This window comes from Girardinichthys multiradiatus, chromosome 10, assembly GCF_021462225.1.
Source record: "Girardinichthys multiradiatus isolate DD_20200921_A chromosome 10, DD_fGirMul_XY1, whole genome shotgun sequence".
NCBI classification, from domain to species: domain Eukaryota; kingdom Metazoa; phylum Chordata; class Actinopteri; order Cyprinodontiformes; family Goodeidae; genus Girardinichthys; species Girardinichthys multiradiatus.
The window spans coordinates 11,202,032-11,224,815 of record NC_061803.1 but is presented as its reverse complement, the minus strand read 5'-3'; the positions used below and the strand labels follow the sequence as shown (position 1 = coordinate 11,224,815).

General features: G+C 40.3%; 1 protein-coding gene across 5 annotated transcripts in view; it reads left to right on the top strand.

The window, feature by feature from the left end:
- The window catches only part of LOC124875076 (adenosine kinase-like), a 205,049-nt gene that overhangs the window by 135,310 nt on the left and 46,955 nt on the right, over positions 1-22,784 (top strand). For all 5 annotated transcript variants that reach the window (XM_047376896.1, XM_047376894.1, XM_047376897.1 and 2 more), the window contains one exon: positions 1,304-1,474. In XM_047376896.1, coding sequence (XP_047232852.1) covers positions 1,304-1,474 — 171 coding nt within the window. The remainder of the gene's footprint in view (positions 1-1,303; positions 1,475-22,784) is intronic.

Sequence of the window (22,784 nt, the reverse complement as noted above, 5' to 3'; positions counted from 1 at the left end):
TGTTTTTGTGCTCCCAGAACCCATTGAAAACACCTTTTTAGTCTTCAACAGATGATACCGTGACAGCGGCTTGACCTGGACCTTGACTTAAAGACATAAAACAAAAAGAAAACAGTGAAGCCTTGGGGAGCAAAGAATGAATGACACATTGAATGCCTCATAAAGAAGGTACATGCTTTACATGGGTACATTGTAAAACCTTGTACGTTAAATTAACTACACAGTCACTTTCTATTCATGGGTATTATACCTTTCTTTTTCAGTGAGGTCGCTCTTCTGTTGGTGCAAATGTCATAGCACTTTAATGAGAACTCCACTGTACTTCACAATAGGAGCTTTTCAGGCAGATTAAATGTATCACCGTGCGGAAAACTTTCCTTTCCTCTCATCCGCCCCTTTGGCCCTATTGTGACACTGTGGTTTTACAGAGCAGCTTGTTGCTGAAAAACAAGGTTAAGAAAGATCAGTATCAAAGGAGGAGTGTTTTTGTGTGGCTAGCGGGAGAGTCTCGCTTCAGGTTTCCACCTGAAACACAAAGGTGTTTTCTTACCTGATTTGTATTCATTCACACAATGAGTGGGCCTGCCTCTCTTGTTTCCAAGTAAGGAGAGTCCAGACAAGACTTTTGTTTGCCCTATCATTGGATACGTGCTTGTTGCCTTCTCCGGTACGAACACTGGAGTCCAGCCACAAGGCTTTGTCGTGGATAGATTTTTTTCCTGCTCTTTTTCCTCTACTTTGTTGTTTTGTTTGTGTTCTAAAGAGCCTCTTTCAGATTTGAGTTTGCGCACTGCTGTTGATCTTTCCATCTTCAGGATCCAGTATTATGGCAGCAATAACAAGCTATGTCAGCCGAATAACTGGCCTGTCAAAATCTAAAACCCAAAAATGTGTCTTTAAAAAGGGTTTTATCAACCTGCTACGGTACAGTCTGTATAATGTCTGCCTGTAAACTGACACTGCCAGGATTTATATCCACTGTGGAAAAGGCTGGAATTTTATTTCCCCATTTTCCAATACTATGATAAGCATAGAAAAATATTTGTGTCTCTACACTCGCCACATCCCTGTCCCGTCCGTCCATCTTTAATTTAGACTTTGAAAATCGGCTATAAAATGCTAAGAATTCTGGGAATTTGGGTGTGGATCATATGGCTCATATGTATTACATGTGAATCATATGTAATTTTATATGTAGGAACTCTGCACCTCTATGATCAATCTGTTCAATTCATTTGATGTAATTCCATGCTCTGAACACACTGTAGCGAACCTCACTGTCCTCTGACTTCTTCTGTTTTAGGGGTTTTTCCTGACTGTTTCTCCAGAGTCGATCCTCAAGGTGGCAAAACACGCTGCGGAAAACGGCAAAATCTTCTGCATGAACCTCTCGGCACCATTCATCAGCCAGTTCTTTAAAGAGCCCCTGATGAAGGTCATGCCATATGTTGACATCTTGTTTGGCAACGAAACGGTGAGTGAACTAAAAAAAAAAAATCACATGCAGTATCTGTTCAAGTTGGGCAGCAACTCCTCCGACCTTGCTATTTTACTTCCCCGGGTTGTAGAAAATCTGCAAGTAAACATGCTTAAAAGGTTAATTCAGTGTGCAAATCTATATTTGATGGGGTTTTTGTAAAACTGTTTTTGTAGTTTAAGGTGTGTGCTGCGCATCTTTGTTTGGGTAGCTATATGAGTACCCTCGGTGTGCACCCATGCAGATTAATGCACGAAATATGGACCTATGTTTTGCCTCATTATGCTTTTATTAATTAAAAGCATGGTCAATATAATTTGGCTTTTTTCACCAGAACTTGCAAAACAAATCCCTAATATGGAAGTGAAAAATTATTTTTACAAAGTAATGTCATTTAAAACATGCAAGGTCAATATTTATTCAGTATTTGGATGCCCCTTTGGCTACAAACACAGCGCTGAGTCTGGGCTGATACATCTGGACACTGCATTTTTTCTCCATTCCTTTTACAAAACAGCTCGAGCTCTTTGAGGTTGCTCTTGGATCATCCGTGAACTGCTCTTTTTAAGCCCATACATTTTAATTGCATTGAGATCTAGGCTTTCACTTCAAATTTTTTTGACAAGCTAACAATTGCTATGCTCAGGCTATTTATGAAAAAAAAAATTTTTTGTAATTGATTTGCTTCTTAAGTTAATCAGTAAATCATGAATTCTTGTTTCCCTGGAGTGTAAATGTGATATGACACAGAGGGCCACTCTGCAGAATAGGAAAGGCAAGAGAACATGCCATTTAGGTAAGGCACTCATGTGTTAAACTCCCATAAGACTGGAACTGGATACAAGAAAATCGATACTACCCTCCACTTGCCACACAATTGGAACTGTGATAACCGAGGTGTATGGCCCAGGTTTTTCTTATTTCATTTATTACCATTATTTAGTTTTTGCTTCTGAAATACAAACTTTTTTAATATCTTCATTTTTCATTTGATATCTGTTTGGGTTTGACGTTTCATGGTTAAAGTATTAAACCTCAGCAACTACTGAAGGTATTGCTGCAGAATATTTTTAGCAAAATGCTCGTATCCTTCACAGAATGAATCACAGTGACTCTGTGATCCATTTGACTTTCCACACTGACATTTTTTGATCTCGATAATTCTTTACAACCTCATATCTTTCAACTGTGAGGCTACCTTTGTTGAAGTTCAAAGAGAGCCGGGACAACTCTTAAAGGTGACATGAAACCGCTGCAAGCACGAAAGCCATTTAAACACCAAAGTCTAAGAAAATGTGTGCAAATGTTCTCTTTATATTTTTACAAGGACTAAGTGTATAGAGTTATAAATAATAGCTCTGTGCAGTGTAGGTTCACACAGAAATAGGTCCAACATTTGTTCCTTTTTAACCATACAGCTGCAAGAACACAGTTTCTACAGTGCTTTGACCTCTTTACAGATTCACACTCCAATGTTTGTGTCCTTTCTCTCTGTCATGGCAGTTTTGTAGTGTGCTGCTGAGGTAATCAGCTGATTCTGCCCGTGTCTGAACTGGAAAGCAACCTGGAAAAAAAGATCAGCTACTAAAAGAAAGCAAAGTTTAAATACAGTATTAGAGATTCAATATATGGAGCACAAATATTTTTTCGTAAGCATTTTGTAATTTTGTTTGTGGATTGAAGCAAGTTCTAAACCAACCCATTACATAGATAATATGTATACTTAATATGCTTAAAAAAGTAGCTTGAATTCTTATAAAAGAATAATATGTTGTGTAAACAAAATTCATTCAGTCAGAAAGCCAAAATATATTAATAATATATTAATTTAATCCACCTTGACAAAAGTTCTTCATATACTCCATATTCATGTCTTGATGCCTTTAACCTTTTCAAATTATACTGTAAGACAAAGTATTTTCACATGCCAATAAAGGTATTTGTTATTGTCTTAATACTGCATTTAATCCATGCAATTTTAAGGGTTTCTTACAATATTTGTTTTGACAATGTTAAATTTGAAACAGTTATTATTTCACTGCTGTTTCATCTCACACAGTGATATAGACATCCAATAAACAGATGATGCCTCGACAACTGTTCATTCCATTACAGTGACTTTATAAAAATAAAATATCAACTCCAAAGAATACTTTTGTTTAAAAATAATCATTTTGGCCTTAACAGATCTGGGCAAACCTTCTAACTGAAAGACCCAAACCAAAAAGGAAAACAGAGGGGTGTTTAAAGGACTCTCCACAAAATCCAGTCAGCTCTGCTTCTGTTCATTTTTACATTGTGTGGCCTCTCACTTCCGTTTTATATCATGAAACGTTATGAACAATGCATTTCTCTGATAGGTTTGGCTAAAAGGGATATTTCAGATTTGCTGAATCGAGGTTCTGTAAAGTTATAGTACTAGTTCCCTTACCTGTATTAGACAGGGAAGAAATCTTAAGAGTGGTCGAAGCCTAACTGTTAATTGGGTGGATGCCCTTGTTGTATTTGTGTTTATCTATTTAAAAAGACCCAGACTGAGATTATTTATATTCGTGGGACACAATGATATATTGGCGCAGTTGGTAGCACTGTTGCCTTGCAGCAAGAAGGTCCTGGGTTCGATTCCCGGCCTGGGGTCTTCCTGCAAGGACTTTGCATGTTCTCCCCGTGCATGCGTGGGCTCTCACCGGGTACTCCGGCTTCCTCCCACAGTCTAAAGACATGCCTGTTAGGTTAATTGGTCACTCTAAATTGCCCTTAGGTGTATGAATGAGTGTGTGCATGGTTGTTTGTATGTTGCCCTGCAATGGACTGGCGACCTGTCCAGGGTGTACCTTGCCTCTCGCCCATAGACTGCTGGAGATAGGCACCAGCTCCCCCTTGACCCACTATGGAATAAGCAGTAGAAAATGACTGACTGACTGACTGACAATGATATATTAGTAGATATTAAAAGTGGACGCTTGCATAAAAAACATACGGCTATTATTAGTGCAACTGCATTGGAGATGGTTCATTCCTGTGTCTTTCCAGGTCTTGCAGTTGTTTGGAAATGATCTTGGGGGACTGACAACCAGCTGATGAGTTGGATTGATACATCCAGCAGCTTTAGGCAATGTGATTTTTAAACTTAGGGGTCTTCTGTAAAACTGAGACATTTATTATACGCTAATACAATGTTGCTTTCTAAGACATGACCATTTTAATTTGAAGTTGTTTTTAATAGCTAAAATCAGCAAAACTTTAAATAAAATTACAGGCTCACCTCACCGTCTATATGTTGTTTAAAACCATATCTCTTATAGCTATATAGTTATACAACCAATAGAGAAAACTGATGTGTCTTTTCCATCAGTTCCCCTTATTAAAAGGTGATTCATGCCTACATGTCCTTTGTAACTGATGTCCTGTTTACTGGAAACCCGTTTACTGCATCCAGGTATCTTTCACTTTAATGCTGCATTATATTTACAAATGTTTGAACCTCCACCAATGTGGCAAAATGTCACAAAATGCATTATGGGTAGCGAGTGACATCAGCTTGTCTTGAGCAATTAGATTGCACTAACTTCACTTTACAAGACAGTTTACTTTGGTAAGAAATCTTGAGGCTTTTTAATGTCTAGTACCGTGAGATAACACCCCTAGTTATCGCCTACCGCTACTTTCTGCAGAATGAGTTTAGGATCTAGGTCAAAGCTGCTGTAAAACTGCAATGCAGTTAAAAAGACTATACACACAATGAGTACATTCATTAGCTATACCAGATGAAGCTTAAATACTTCTGAAATTCTTCCATTTGTAATTAAAAGCAGAATATTGGACCCAGCCAGCAGCATTTACGGCTCTTTGATTTAAGACTTTCAGCATTAGGCTAACATATCCTTTCACTTTGTTTAAATCAAAACTCTGTATCCATTGTTTGATTTTCCTAATTGATCTCCTCCATATCCATTTAACGTCTCAGTTATTATGGCCCCATAAAGAGATTAATAGAATTAGCGCAGCAATCGTTCATCTCAATCTCGGCATCATTTCACTCCGCCTGATCTATTGATTCTCTCTTTTTTCACCCGCCTTGTGGAAGTGCAAAGCTGTGTTGGAGGTCAAGCTTTGGTCACAGACTTCGGCACTGCTGGGAAGTATCTATTCACAGGCCAGAGCAGTCTGACACTGAGTTCCCACCTGGACCAACTACACCTTGGCGGGGGGCAGGGTGAAGTGAAGGTGGGGATGTTCTTTAGGTTGAACTCCCCTCCCCACTGCTAGAGCTACTAAATAGAGCCTCGCCTTCAGGTTTGGGATGAGGTCCCCAGAACAGGACAGAGCTGGAAGAAACTGCTCAGTATTGGAAGATTTATGGCTCCTGCTGACTTCAGCTTTTTCCCTTCTTTTCTTTCCGCAGCTGACATAAAGCTTTCCTTTTACATATGCACCTCTCTCTCTCTCTTGCTCCCTAATTGCTGGGAGAAACAGTTCTGTCTCCTAGACTGCAGTGTACATTTTACAAGTGGTATGTATTTTTCAGTTGGGTGGTACTGTAACTGAATACTCACACCTCCAGTTATGACATCTTATTGACTTTGGATAATTGCATTTTTATATTTGTGGAAGGATATTATCTCTTGGTGACTGTGTCAGGGCTTGTATTTAAGGTTAATAGCAACTTCAGTTGCAAACAGAGCAAATATTCAGTCCTAAGCAGTGAGGTCGTCAAGGCTGCCTTTAAGAGTAATGACTGTCCGGTGTGTTTTGACTCCTTTTAGCCTCCCCTCCTGCCCTCCCCTATCTCGCCTCCTCACGTTGGCAGCTGGGAGGAGGGAAACAGGGAAAGACTGCTCATACAGTCGAGCCCCAGACCTCCCATTGTGCACAGGCCAGACAAGGTTGGCGGTCATGCAGTGGTGCGTGATGAGTGACAGGCAACAGAACTGCGTCGCCCACGCATGGCCCCCCCCCGGCCCACCCAGCCGTCCTTTCACCCCGACTTCTACCCCCCAATGTGATGGATAAGCCTCGGCCCCGCGATGCTTTCATAACAAGTCAATGACAGTCAGCATCATGCAGTCTGACTCCTGTTGCCTCACAGAATGTGCCATAAGGGAAGGCTAATGTGTCTGCCTTCCTCTCCCACACTGACTGACTCACGATCCAGACCCCCTCACTGGGGGGAAAATCTGCTTTAAGCAGCTATAAGCACTCATATTCTGAAAGTGACTGGCATTATATTTAAGCAAGATAGTTTTTTGATAAATGATTACTGCTCTGTTTGTCAAGACTAGAAACTTGTTTCAGCCAGATAACAGTTCTCTTTCTGCTTGCTTAAAATTCCAAAACAGACATGCAAAATATCAATAGCTATACTTTTTTTTCTTCCTGCCCGCTCCTGAAGTGGAAATGTGTCTGTGTGTCTACCCTGAGTAATTCTGCTATAACTCGATCCTGCTGGTACTTGTTTAAAACCTGGCATCAGCATGGCCTGCCTGGCCCTATCGGCAGCCCTGTGCTTATATAACAGTCTCCCATCCATCCTGTAATTACTGCCTTTTTGGGGCATAGTGTAGTGTCTGTTCCTTCACCGTTGGAAGGGGTGGGTGGTAGGATCTGGAGCGACGCCGTCTCTGTGCCGGGGCCTCTGAAACGGAGCCGACAGAGGCGCGCAGACATCAGAGGCTACTTTACTTAATTGGCAAACATGTCGCGTGATAACCTGGGAACAGTGCGGGCCTAATTGAGTCCTCCTGTGCCGTCCTCCTCCTCACTACCTGACACAGGACCCAGGGCATTACATTTCCCTTGGTTTTAATGGCCGCAGTTAATTAGGACCGAATGAGGGAATCATTACCGCTGGAAAAACCGCATGCCAGTGGATTCACCGATTAAAATTATCCACAATTTGTTTTTGCTGTTTGAGCATATGAGATAAACCACACAATGGGGGAGGAGAAGGACTGGATCATTACTGGTGGATTTGTATTGTGGAATTTTAGATGTATTATAAATGAATTGGATGATTAATCAGCACTGAGTTAATCACCCTGACTGATGTGTTTTTTTTAAGCCGGTTCATTTGCGTTTCTCAGTAGGAATGAGCTGGTATGAGATTCTCACAGTATGATAACATTTAGTAGAAATACAGAAGTTTCACAGCATTTTACACAAAAAACATAACTTCATTACTATTATTTTAAGCAAAAAACCAACAGCTATGCCTTCTGCTACTAATATAATGTAACATATTGATTATTAGAGGCAGTAATTGACCGACAATTTTCTGCCCTGACAGGTGACTGGCCAGTTGTAAGCTCAAACTTCGGTTGCTTTTCCATTAAATGCACCATATCTAAGCACTGAGAGGTCAGTGTGACAACAACACTCTTTATGTTGTTGTTGTTTTTAGTAGGAGTCAAAGCCAGCCTACAGTATTGGTGAGATATTTAGTAGCTATTTAAAAGCTAAGCGTATGATCTACATCGGAAAACATATCTACAATTCATTGAAGTAACAAAAGAGTGAGAGACAGGAAGACATCAGTAGGTAACAGGAAGGCTCAGCGTAAGCTAAGTTGCTTTCTTTTATTCGTTTTAGCTTCAAACTTCTGTTACGGGATCTGCTAGATTTAAAATGTTGGCTTCCGTCTGGAAATCCCAGAGTTGAGAAAAGGATTTACATTCTCTACGAAATGCAGCTGACGCAGCACCAATCCGTCTATCGATCTCCCTCTCCATTTTTACCTAATTTGTGAACAAGACCCCAAGATACTTGAACTCCTCCACTTGAGTTCATAAAAGATATGAACAGAATCTGTGACAACCGTGAAAATCTTTTCAAACAGCCAAATTTGTCTTTCTTGTAAGCGGGTTAAAAGTGTAGTAGCCTTGTTTCAGCTAGATGACAGCAGCATGCAGCAGCAGGTGGAGGAGGGGCAGCAACTGTGTTACTCTGTGCCTCATGCAGTAAGACAAAACAGGAGAAAACAGTTTTACTCTAGCATTTTCTCTTGCATCTCTTTAAAAGGAGTAAAGGCCATATAAACAGTATGATTACAAATGTGTTCAAACCGAAAAGTTTGAAATTGATATTTCAGTTTTCATCAAGTGCAGGTTTTTACTTGCACAAATGGTTTAAAAATCTCCTTTCTCAATAAAACAGCTCTGGACAGGAGTAGTTTTTTATTTTGCCCCGGAATAATGCCCAACAACCTCTTCTGTGCCATTAACATTTATATACCACCCATACATGGGGGTGGTACGTGCGCCCCATTGCTGTCCAATGCATTCTGCATCTCCACACTCAGAGGGAGGGTATTTATATGGGTTCTGGCCCCATCTTCCAAATGAAAGACAGTCATTATAATTGAATACGCAATAGGTGAGCCATTTAACAAAAGTGAAAATGGCATTCAACTATGTATTAATGTGCTTTGCTGAGGCAAAAAGGGAGCCATCATCATTTCACTGTTCAAGCTGTTTTAAAAGAGCATTTAGCCTGCCATCTCTCCAGGCCATGAGAGCAAAAATGACACAGATTTCTTTCTTTTCTGTGCTTTGTGTGAATGTTCTTCACCTAATATTTTCAGTGTTTGTCATGCCTTTCCTTTCCACCCATCCCTCAGCAACTCACTGTAATCTAGGTGAAGGGATACAAGCAGCCCTACAGAAGGTTATTATCATGAAAAGCCCCTCTGGCCTTCTGACTCTCAGCCCCATTTTTCTCTGCATCCAGTGTGTGTTTGTGTACATAAGGGGAGAGGTATAATGATATATCCATGACTGTACAAATGTGTGTATATATATACATATATAATACATATACACTGCTCAAAAAAATAAAGGGAACACTTAAACAACACAATATAAATTCAAGTAAATCAAACTTCTGTGAAATCAAACTGTCCACTTAGGAAGCAACACTGATTGACAATCAATTTCACATGTTGTTGTGTAAATGGAAAAGACAACTGGGGGAAATCTTTGGTGATTATCAAGACACTCAATAAAGGAGTGGTTCTGCAGGTGGGGACCACAGACCACTTCTCAGTACCTATGCTTTCTGGCTGATGTTTTGGTCACTTTTGAATGTTGGTGGTGCTTTCACACTCGTGGTAGCATGAGACAGACTCTACAACCCACACAAGTGGCTCAGGTAGTGCAGCTCATCCAGGATGGCACATCAATGCGAGCTGTGGCAAGAAGGTTTGCTGTGTCTGTCAGCATAGTGTCCAGAGTCTGGAGGTGCTACCAGGAGACAGGCCAGTACACCAGGAGACGTGGAGGAGACCGTAGGAGGGCAACAGCCCAGCAGCAGGACCGCTACCTCCGCCTTTGTGCAAGGAGGAACAGGAGGATCACTGCCAGAGCCCTGCAAAATGACCTCCAGCAGGCCACAAATGTGCATGTGTCTGCACAAACGGTTAGAAACCGACTCCATGAGGATGGTATGAGGGCCCGACGTCGACAAATGGGCGTTGTACTCACAGCCCAACACCATGCAGGACGCTTGGCATTTGCCAGAGAACACCAGGATTGGCAAATTTGCCACTGGTGCCCTGTGCTCTTCACAGATGAAAGCCGATTCACACTGAGTACATGTGACAGACGTGACAGAGTCTGGAGACACCGGTTTGGCAGTGGGTCAGTAATGGTGTGGGGTGGCATTTCATTGGATGGTCACATGGCCCTCCATGTGCTCGCCAGAGGTAGCTTGACTGCCATTAGGTACCAAGATGAGATCCTCAGACCCCTTGTGAGACCATATGCTGGTGTGGTTGGCCCTGTGTTCCTCTTAATGCAGGACAATGCTAGACCTCATGTGGCTGGAGTGTGTCAGCAGTTCCTGCAAGATGAAGACATTGAAGCTATGGACTGGCCCGCCCGTTCCCCAGACCTGAATCCAACTGAGCACATCTGGGACATCATGTCTCGCTCCATCCACCAAAGTCACGTTGCACCACAGACTGTCCAGGAGTTGGCTGATGCTTTAGTCCAGGTCTGGGAGGAGATCCCTCAGGAGACCATCCGCCATCTCATCAGGAGCATGCCCAGGCGTTGTAGGGAGGTCATACAGGCACATGGAGGCCACACACAATACTGAGCCTCATTTTGACTTGTTTTAAGGACATTACATCAAAGTTGGATCAGCCTGTAGTGTGTTTTTCCACTTTAGTTTTGTGTGTGACTCCAAATCCAGGCCTCCATTGGTTAATAAATTTGATTTCCATTGATGATTTTTGTGTGATTTTGTTGTCAGCACATTCAACTTTGTACAGAACAAAGTATTCAATAAGAATATTTCATTCATTCAGATCTAGGATGTGTTATTTGAATGTTCCCTTTATTTTTTTGAGCAGTGTATTTACCATTACAAAATGTCTCCCTGCTCCCCATAAGCTTCTCAGCTAATAAATATATACATTTGTTTGGGTCTGAGAATTAAGAGCAGATAGAATCCATCAAACTGGCAAAACATATTTTATATTTAGAAAAATCGTAAATTCTTGTCATGACAAATGTCTCTCTATAAGTTGCCAACATACCACACACCAATTGTAGCCAGCATAAAGATCATATTAATTCTGGGTGTTTGTACTCTCTTATCATTTAAATTGGTTGATGTCCTGGTATAAATCCAACTTTTAACATAATCTGTAAATGTTCAGTATGGTTAAGGTCATGACCATTCCAGAAGGTTAATCTTAGCCTGCTTTTACTATTCTAAAACCAATTTTGATGTATATTTGTGATCATTGCCCTGTTAGAATACCCGGATGAAATCCCCTGTCAACCATCTAACTCAAGACGCCACCCTTTGATGAAAAGAAATTTTCCAGGTGGTTAAGGAACAACCCTGCAAGGAGAAATGCTGGAACTCCAAGGTTCTTGTTCACAGTGATGCTTGTTTAAAAAAAATCAATACCATCAAGCTTTGCAAGCTTTGAAAGGTTGTCAGACAAGACAAAGATGGAGCTATTTGGTCATAATAAGAAGAATTTGTAGAGAAGGTGAGACGTTCAAACAGAAGAACCAAAGGATCAACTGTCAAGCATGGTGATGGCAGCAATATGCAGAGGGTCTGTTTCCCTGCCAGTAGAACTGGTGTAATGCACAATTTGGTTGCAATAATAAAGGAGTTCTGCTTTCAAATTCAACATGACCTCAAATTAACAACTAGGCAATTTATTGTTGCCACACACATCCAAACTGGTTGTGGGATGCATAAAGCAGGCTAACATTAAGCTTAAGAAGGGTCACAGCCTTTTGTTTGTGTCTTACGCTTAAAAATCAAGGCCGTACCCGGAAACCAAACCATTTTATGAGCTCTTCCAATTCTGAAGGAACAGTGTGATCCAGCCAGAAACATGCCTGCAGCTTGTTGATGGCTATAAAAAGTTTGGGGTTTATCTGTAACTTGCTAAGGGACATTTATTCAAATATGTTTGTATGTATGTTGAATTTGACTCAGAGAAAATCTACAGTTAATTTCAACTTGTGCACCAAGTTCTTGTTTATTGCTATTTGTGTTATTATCGCGTAATTTTAGTCCAATTTCAAAAACAGATTAGTTCAAGCAAGGTAATTATTATTACATTTAAGCGTATATTTAAACTTCTGCCCTTTAGATGGAAAAAGACATACATAATGAAAGGTAGAGCGACAATATGGCGTCATTTCTTAACATCCCTCTAGAGTCATCATCTGCCTTTGTTTGTTTGATAGGTTGCTCAGAAGCCTTATCTCTGTGGCGGGGCCCATGGCTGTTTATCGGCTTGGTGACGTGTGCATGTACTTGGTCTCTGCTGTCAGTATGTGTGGGTGTTGGCAAGTTCACTAAAGACCCCTCAGGGTATGAGAAGGACTATGGGGAAAAGAAACGAAAAAGAAACGGAGAAAGAGTTTCCCCGTGACAGCTCACCCACAGCAGACTCAAGATGTACTCCTCAATGGTAGCTTGGGGAAAAAATCTCGTCTCACTGCCTGAAACAAAGAGATGCGAGAGCCAGATTAGTGTATTACCAAAACAGCTTCCCTTTCAGGCTCTTCTCTCTCTCCTCCTCCTGTCAGAGCTGTCTGCAGAGAACAGGGAAGAACATGAGACATTAACCTCTGCCTGTTTATTCACGTGGCCCCACAGGCCAAGTTGGAGGATGAACATAGAACCATTTCTAAAGCCAGTGAAGCAGAACAATCACAATGTGTCATTGGAGGAAAGATGACATGAAGTAGTAGCTCTCCTTTTGTGTCTTGCACAACTGAATTTGATTAAACGTGTTATTTTGGCGATGAGTTGTGTGCCTCCCATTCCCCTGACCTTCAGTGTTACGTATACATTCAGTGACTTCTATTATGAGTCATGCTGTACATTAGCTGTGATGCATTACTAAATACAAAAGCTGAATTATTTTAATATATGTTTTTTTATTTACAATTTTAGTCGGTTTAAACACTTTGGTCAGAATCTGTGACTTTCATTTTTCCTCCTAATTTATTTTTTAAGTTGACACACAAGCTGAAAATCACAGTGAAATGCAGGACACTTCTGGAGGACATCAGAGCTATTCTTTTCCTGGAGCTTCTTCGGAATGTCTTCATCATTTTATGCCTCAAATACCTGTGTCAATGCGAGTGTCAAGAGGTTTGAAATATAAACTGAATAAAGGAAATTATGATCTCATGGCTGTCAGAGATTTTCCCCTCATATTGGACCGAGGACCGGATGCTGAAATAAGTACTTTGGATCAAATACATTTGGACAAAGATCTCAGTCTTTCAGCTCTGCAGCCAGAACAGACAATCCTAAATTATAAGAAACTTAGATTTATGCTTGGATGACCATTGTCTGAGATATTTGAGAAATCTAACTGCTTTCTCAATGTAGTTTTCCTCTTTACCCTCTTTTAGAAATTTAATAAGAAACCTTAGAGTAAAATTCTCTTAATTTGCAGAATCTCACCATAGATTTTTTTGTGCATTTATGTAGGCGGAAAAAAAGCATGTTAAGAAAAAAATATTTTTGACAAGATTATCAGGGTCACAAGTATTAGTACTTAGATATTTTTTTTTTTGTGTATTCTAAATTTGTTGCTTTATTATTTTCTGTTGCTATAGATTGTGGTTCTGACTCCTGTTTGGGATAGTCGACTTTTAACTAATATGACACATCATGACCCCTGATCAAACTAAATAACTCCAGGCTACACCTTCTGCAGATAGATATTTAACAGATTCACATAGCCAGATTTTCCTTACAGTATATACAGTTGTGTCGATTATAGAAAATTACTTTAAATCCCCAGTTGTGAAAGCAGAAAACAGGACGAAGGTGAGTACCAGTACAAGGTTGATACAAAATGTCCCATGGAAGACAACTCCTTTTTGTACTAAAAAAAGTATTAAAACATTTCCAAAACTACCGACCAAACCTACCTAAGCACAAAATTTTATCAAACTTTTACATGTACAGTAAAAACCAAACGTTTGGACACACCTTCTCATTCAAAGAGTTTTCTTTATTTTCATGACTATAAATATTGTAGCTTCACACTGAAGGCATCAAAACTATGAATTAACACATGTGGAATTATATACTGAACAAAAAAGTGTGAAACAACGGAAAAATGTCTTATACTCTAGGTTCTCCAAAGTAGCCACCTTTTGCTGTGATTACTGCTCCGCACACTCTTGGCATTCTGTTGATGAGCTTCAAGAGGTCGTCACCTGAAATGGTTTTCCAACAGTCTTGAAGGAGATCCTAGAGATGCTTAGCACTTGTTGGCCCCTTTGCCTTCACTCTGCTGTCCAGCTCACCCCAAACCATCTCAATTGGGTTCAGGTCCGGTGACTGTGGAGGTCAGGTCATCTGGTGCAGCACCCCATCACTCTCCTTCTTGGTCAAATAGCCCTTACACAGCCTGGAGGTGTGTTTGGGGTCATTGTCCTGTTGAAAAATAAATGATGGTCCAACTAAACGCAAACCGGATGGAATAGCATGCTGCTGCAAGATGCTGTGGTAGCCATGCTGCTTCACGGTGGGAACCAGGCATGTATAGCCCATCTGTTCACCTCTTCTGCGTCGCACAAAGACACGGTGGTTGGAACCAAAGATCTCAAACTTGGACTCATCAGACCAAAGCACAGATTTCCACTGGTCTAATGTTCATTCCTTGTGTTCTTTAGCCCAAACAAGTCTCTTCTGCTTGTTGCCTGTCCTCAGCAGTGGTTTCCTAGCAGCTATTTTACCATGAAGGCCTGATTCACACAGCCTTCTCTTAACAGTTGTTCTAGAGATGTTTCTGCTGCTAGAACTCTGTGTGGCATTGACCTGTTCTCTAATCTGAGCTGCTGTTAACCTGCGATTTCTGAAGCTGGTGACTCGGATGAACTTATCGTCCGCAGCAGAGGTGACTCTTGGTCTTCCTTTCCTGGAGCGGTCCTCATGTGAGCCAGTTTCTTTGTAGCGCTTGATGGTTTTTGCGACTGCACTTGGGGACACTTTCAAGGTTTTCCCAATTGTTCGGACTGACTGACCTTCATTTCTTAAAGTAATGATGTCCACTCATTTTTCTTTACTTAGCTGCTTTTTTCTTGCCATAATACAAATTCTGACAGTCTATTCATTAGGACTATCAACTGTGTACTGTATCCACCTCCTGCACAACACAACTGATGGTCCCAACCCCATTTATAAGGCTTGAAATCCCACTTATTAAACCTGACAGGGCACACCTGTGAAGTGAAAACCATTTCAGGTGACTACCTCTTGAAGCTCATCAACAGAATGCCAAGAGTATGCGGAGCAGTAATCAAAGCAAAAGGTGGCTACTTTGAACAACCTAGAATATAAGACATATTTTCAGTTGTTTCACACTTTTTGTTCAGTATATAATTCCACATGTGTTAATTCATAGTTTTGATGCCTTCAGTGTGAAGCTACAATATTCATAGTCATGAAAATAAAGAAAACTCTTTGAATGAGAAGGTGTCCAAACATTTGGTCTGTACTGTATATGGAGTTTATTTCCTTTTTCTTTTGCTTGCATGATTGTCATTGATCTGAAAACATTAGCTTCCGCAGTGTGCAATCAATAACAGTAAGGAAATTAGCTTTTAACAGTAATAAATGTAACAAACTGACCCTCTAACATCAGTTAATCTGCGATATCTGCCCAATGCTTGATCCAAACTGTACAGTTTCAATCTGTTTTGCTGTGAAAGGTGCTAACTACAGTAATTGTGCTTTTTCATGCTTGTGAACCCAGCTTTTCATTAGTAACAGGAAGATCATTTTTTAAGAATTGTTAAATAGCTGTCAGAGCCAAAAAAGGTTTTCATTCACATAAAGTGTTGTTGCAATTACCCCATCAGTATGTTCCTGTACATGTAGGCCAATAGTTGATTCAGTTCAGAAGAAGAATGGCTTCTCTGACACTCCTCTGTTTTTCCTGGCTGTCTGTTCACCAGTCATGGTACTTTGAGAGCCAGCATGGCTCCACCGGAGGAGACCAGCTAACCACTGTAATTGTGCCGTGCCGAAGCTGCCTTCCCCAGCCTGGGACTGAACCATGAAATATTTGAAAATGCTGGGGTTAAGAGAGGGGGGTCGCTGGCAGTGCAACATGAAATGTGAGCGCATAGAGCATCTTTAACAAGGAAGCAGCCGGAAAGCCAGTCAGTCTGGCAGCCAGGACACGCAGTGAAGGAGAATAATTATGGATGTAAGAGGAGATATTGCACTGGGAGCAGATCAATAGCGTCTAGTTTCTGCTGCCGTTCAGATCCGGGTTTTAATTTTTTTTGGTAGCAGGAGAGATTGCAGGATGTCATCTTGTTGGTTTGGGGATGCACAGGAGTTTTAACACCAGCTAGCACCACAGATACCCTTACAATCCCAAGGCATGTGCTGCTCCCAAATCACTGTTGCTCAGAGTTTGGCTGGTTGCTTTTCTCCCATCTCCAATCCTCTTATCCACAGAGTTGGCAAGAGGACTGGCCTTTGTCTGCTCCTGATTGTATTCCCACAGTCCAGACTATTCAGTCATGTTTTCCAGTTTTTCTTGGAGAGATCCCTAATTCTTCTGGTGGTTAGAAAATTCTGGATAAGAGGACACAAAAGATCAGCAATCGGCAGACATAATCTGCTAACTCTTAATGACAGATATCTGTTGTGCCATGGATTATTGGAGCTATGTCAGGCTACCCTTTGCACATTTTTCTACTCAGTAGAATTCCAATTTTCTCTAATTTGATGTTGTAATGGGGGCCAAGTATGTATAGCAGATTTGCTACAGTAATGTATAGTATTAAAGTTTTTAGTTTAGTTTAGTTTTATTCCATCTTGTAGCTTTACACAGTGTGAAAAAGAAACGAGCACACCCATTAAATATTTAGTTATTTTAAAAGAATCAATGTCCAGTCCAGGTAAACACCAAAAAATAATGTTCTTTTACCTATTAAACAAAAAAAAAGAATAACCAAAAGTTGTTTTCTAACTGTGGAAAACGTTAGGACACCCTTCCCTGTAATAGCTAGTGTGATCGTTCCCCTTTGGCTGAAATAACTTCAGTGAGACGCTTCTTGTAGCCATCTAAAAGTCTCTGACATCAGTCTGAGGAAAGTTTTCCCCGCTCACTTTCAGCTGTTAGAGGTTTAAGAGGGTTTCTTGCATGGATCGCCTATTTCAAATCACTACATGGAATGTCAAAATGTTTAGGATCTGGGCTTTGACTCGGCCATTCCTTGACTTTTTATTTCTTAGTTTTCAGACAGTCTTTTGGTATGGTTTACTGGTATGTTTCGGGTTCTACTGCATCTGTTCCATTGATCTTTTCCAGTTTTACTTTAACTTTAATCTTATTACAGTTGATCTCATATTGTCATTGACACAACAAGCCATGACATTTCCACCTCCATGCTTCACAGTTTGTGCATTAGAACATTATTTTAAAAGTTCCTGTTTTTGTCTGCATCCTTTTTAGCAAACTGCTGTCTGACCATGTTTTTTTAAGACAGAAGGTTTCCTTCTTGTGCACCTTTCATGAAAGTTAAACTTGTGGTCTTTTCCTGATTGTAAAGGCATGCACTTTACCATCAACAAGAGCAAGTCCCATGATGACTTTTGGAAACTTATTTTAGCATTTTGCTGCTTTTAGGGTGAACTTACTTAGAAAGCCATGGGCATGTTGAGAGTTTTTGAATGTGTTTTGAATGTTTTCTGTTTGTAGAGTGTTTTCCATACAGTGGAATGGCTTATTTAAAATTCTTTTGAGACCTCTTTAAATTCTTTACCAGATTCACAAGATACTGCACTGTTTTCAGAACCACTTGTTTGTCTGCTTCATAGTTCTGCTACATTAGTCTCTCTCTCAGCTGGAGGAATAGTCATTTTGGCTCCAAAAGCAGTTCAGTCTGTCCAAAGGTCACTCCTAAAAAGGCAAGTGAACCTTGCCTCTCAGTGACTGGCTTTTGCAATGTTCTGGGGCTCCTCTGTTTGGATTCTGAACCAGGTGACTCATTTGAAAAAAGAAGCTGAGGGACGCTGAACACATCACAGGCATGGAGTGACACCAAACCAAACTTTGCACGACCTTTGCTCAAAAATGAAATGAAAGTAATGAAGTGTATGATGCAGACAAAAAGCATTGTTTAAGACTAAATTTGACAAGTTGATCAGGCTTGGTTCTAAGTTGGCCAGGCTACACCTTCTGGCTGGTTCTGACTCTCCCAGTCTTTTGTGTCTGAGTCAGAGATCAACTGTTTACCAGGAGCCAGCAGCTTTCAGGGCAAGGAGATGTCATGAACCCGATCAATTAATCACAGGATGACTTTGGGAAACATGTGACCAGGTCTCACTATAGGTTCACAAGGGAAAATCAAATCTATATATTTTGTCTACCACATTCTTTAAACTGAGAGAGACAAGAATGTAAACAGCATAAAACTATCTCCTGCCTGGTGCTGCTTTCCACATTTAAGATTTGACATTTAATCATCCTGTTAAATAAACAGACAGGCATATATGTCAGAGTTTATCAAATTTATTACTTTTTGAAGCTTACTATTCATAGATTTTTTTTTTGTTACAAACTTTATGTTTGTAAAATAAGACAATTTATAATAGATGACTTTACACGTAAGACTTTTTTTCAGCATGACACTTAAGGGTCATAGCTGCACTGATATTTTAAAGGCTCAGAATGCCTTACACATTTTTATTTGGAAAATTGCCATCAGATGCCACATAAACAGACATTGAATATTACCTCACCTTTTGTATGGTCAGTTTACCCACACCCACACACACACACCACTCGGATGTCTCATGTGCAACACAAGTGGTTTGGATTATTTTGAGGTTTTTTTTCTCTTCCCTCCCTGGGTTTTTCATCATCTGAGTCATGCAAGCCTCTCCAGAGCAGATCTTTGTTTCTCATTAGGAGGTAATTAGAGCAGACCAAATGCTCAGATGTTTATTATACACAGTAAGGTATGGTCACTGTTCTCAACAGTTCTCCGCAGGAAACAAAAAAGCTGATTGGTGTCTTGACCTTTGTCTGCAGCAGCTTTGACGAAATGTTTGTTGAATTTACTGGGATAAAAGAGCGAAGAAAGACAGAAAGACTAACTGTTGAGTTGAGCTCGACTGCCTCAGAAATGTTTGCGACAAAGTCTTCAACAAGAGCATCTAAATCCAGTTTAAAAAATGGGCATGCATTCATCCTCAACAATCACAACTCAACAAATGTGCTGATATAATTGTGTTCATGCAGCGCCTTGTAAAAATATTCCTCGAGTGCTGTTTAATCCATCATCTGAAAATGGAGAGAATATGCAGCCAAGAGGCCCATTGTAACTCTGGAGGAGATCCAAAGATTCACAACTCAGGTGGGAGAAACAGGGCAACTGTTAGCTGTGCACTTCACAAATCTGTCCATCAGGAAAAAATGACAAAAATAAAACCTTTGTTAAAAGAAAGTCATAAAAAGTCATGTTTGCAGTTTGCCAGAAGCAGACACATCAAACAGAGTATGCAGACATACATGCAAAAACACTATGATTGCAGCATGAAAACACCAACTTCATGGTGACACATGGTGGTGGTAGTATCATGCTGTGAGGATGCTTCTTTCAACTGGCACAGGGAAGCTGAGGTGATGGAAACATGGATCGAAACCTAATGGAGGTTGCAGAAGACCTGAAACTGTAGTGCAGGTTTACCGTCCAGCAGGACTATAACCCTAAACAACCAGAGCCACAATGGGACTGTTTAGATTAAAGCATATTTATGTGTTAAAATGGTTTGGTCAAAGTCCAGACCTAAATCCAACGAGTGGCAAGATTTAAAAACGATATTCCCATGAAACTGAGCTTGGGTTTCTACAGTAGATGTGGCAGTCTGGCAGAAACAAAGCCCAAAAGACTTGCTGTTGTAATGATGGCAAACGTTTTTATGAAAACCAAGTATCGTTTTCCTTCCGCTATAGCTTTGTGCTACTTTGCGTTGTGTGTCTCACATAAAATCCAAAAATGCACGTTAAGGTTTGTGGATGCAACGTGACAAAATTAAGGGGTGTGAATATTTTTACCAGTCACTGTAACAGGAAAAAATGAGATCAACCACAAATGATATGTCTGTTTCAGCATAATGTAAATAGTTACTGTAACACCTAGCCAAAAGCAGCACTTGATTATTTTATCATCAAACACTATATGAACAGCAGTTTTGTTTATTAAAACAGTTAAAAGGCTACAAAACAATACATGCGTTTTGACAAAGTTTTAATTCATTAGCTTTATAAACAAATACAATTCTTAAAAAAAAGGAAAACTTTTAAATCAGAGTATAATATCAACTCAGTTAAACTTCTGGAATATTGATCTGGTCAGTTAAGTAGTAGAAGGGGTTGTTATTCATTGTCAGCTGTTTTGGTGTTAATGAAATTAACAACAGGTTCACTAATGGGGCAACATTGAAACAGAAACATTTTTGTTTTACTGCTTTTCAAACTTCATGAGGGTGGCCTGAGGGCCCGATGTTCTCTAGTAGTCCCTGTGCTTACTGCCCGACCGTGGAACTCAACTGGTATTTGCCAAAGAACACTGGAATTTGCAGGTTCGGCACTGGCACCCTGTTCTTTTTACAGATGAGAACAGGTTCACTCTGAGCTCATGTGACAGATGTTAAAGGGTCTGGAGAAGCTGCAGTGAATGTTATGCTTCCTCCAGCATTGTTCAGCATGATTGGTTTGGTGGTGGGTCAGTGTTGGTTTGGGAAGGTATATCCATGGAGGGACATACAGGATGAACGAAGTCACCCTGACTGCCATTAACGGGATGAAATCCTTAAACCCACTTTTTGAAACCTCCACTGCTGCAGTGGGTCCTGGCTTCCTCTTGGAGTGTGATAATGCCTGTCCTTATGTGGCAAGAGTATGCAGGCAGTTCCTAGAAGATGAAGGAATTGATACCATAGATTGAGACAAAACTACTATTTTGAGTTGCTTCAATGACGTTTCGGCAAATTGGACTAGCCTGCCGCATCAGTTTTTCAGTTAAAAGTTCTCAGGGACTTCTCAGGGCCCCTGTGGGTTGATCATTTTTATGTGTCATCCTTTTGTTTCTAGCACTTTACCCATTGCTTATCAGTATGGATATCCAACAAGATTGTTTTTTATTGAGATCTGATGTGATCTGATGTTTTCAAAGTGCTCCTTTAATTTTTATGAGCAGTGTACTTTTAAAAGAGTGCAAAGGGAAAACACCAAACTCTTCATTACTGCTTCAAAGCAAAGATTTCCGTTGCAAAAATGAGTTTCTGTCTCATGACTTGACCTTAGTACAATATTGTGTAAAAGCAGAATCTCACTGATTAGGAAAACAAGCTTTCAAGGCCTTCGCCTGCAGGTTTATATCCAAAGGGCCTGCAGGCAGCTTAATCTTTGAATGCTAAACAACTTCTGACTTACTGTCACACCAAAATGTATCATTTCTCTTGCTTATTAAATCCTTAGATAAATTGATAGGTTGACCATGAAAATTCTTGTCAAAGACTGGAAGTCAAGTAGTTTATAATTCAGTCGCTTTGATGCACAAGTAAGAAAAAACATCCTGCTTCTGTGGAAATTCTTAGAATTTAATTAACATGACCTTGGCCATAGAAACTTTTAGACATAGAACTTACTGAAGCAAAAGGAAAAGTTAGCTTGAAAATCAATGTTCTTATTTTATGACCAGTCTATGTTTTCCTTGTTAGATCCAACTATTCATGACTGAATATCAAATGCTTTTCACTTTGGAGTCAAATGATGTTTTAAGCTAGTGTTGAAAAGCAGTTAGTAATTATGTGCAGCTTGGTAATGTTATGTTTTGAAGCACCGGAATTTTGTTTTCCACAAACTTTACTGCTTCAGTAATGTTGGATCTTTTTGTAATAGGGTCTTTGTGTCAGGACCCATATCGCATGACCAAAGCTGGAGTTCAGAATGTAGATAGACTGTAGAGATTGAAAGCTTTGCTCTTTTTTGATCATTACTGATCCAAACAAACCCTACATTGTGGCAGAGGAGGCCTAAATCCATCTCTCCATCTTTTGCTTCATCCTACCATCTTCATTCATGAACAGCATATAAACATGCTTGAACTCCTGCACTTGAAGCAAACATGATCCTCAATCTGAAAGGGTGCAGTCCACCTCTTTCCGGATGAAAATCTTAGGATTTGAGGTAATTCCCACTCTGTTGCAAACCACTTTAGTGTACGCTGAAGATCATGGATTGAAGATACCAACAGAACCACAACATTTGCAAAAAGCAAAGATGACACCCAGAGGTTTCCAAAGCTAGACACCTCGAGATCCTGTCCTTAAACACCACAAACAGGATGGATGACAAGATCCTGGAGGATCCCAACCTGCACTCAAAACAAGCTAAGCTTTGTGCATAGAATACGGACGCAGCTCTTTCTTTATTTGTACTGTGATGCCCTTACCAGCATTTTGTGGATGATGCTGTGGGCACCCTGTAAGCCAGGGAGGTCCAAAGTTGGTCCTCGAGGGCTGGTGTCCTGCATCTTTTAGATCTTTCCCTGCTTCAGCACACCTGATTTCAATTGATGGCTGATTAAAAGGCTTTTGTCGAACTGTTATCACCTGAAGCAGTTGTGTTAAAACCGGGAAATATCTAAAACTTGCAAAACAAGGGCCCTTGAGGACTGACTTTGGACACCCCTGCTGTAGCCCCACAGTATCACTTACAAAATGCCAAAGGGGACAAAGTCATAAACCTTTTCACATTTACTAAGCCTGGGGTGTAAAACTC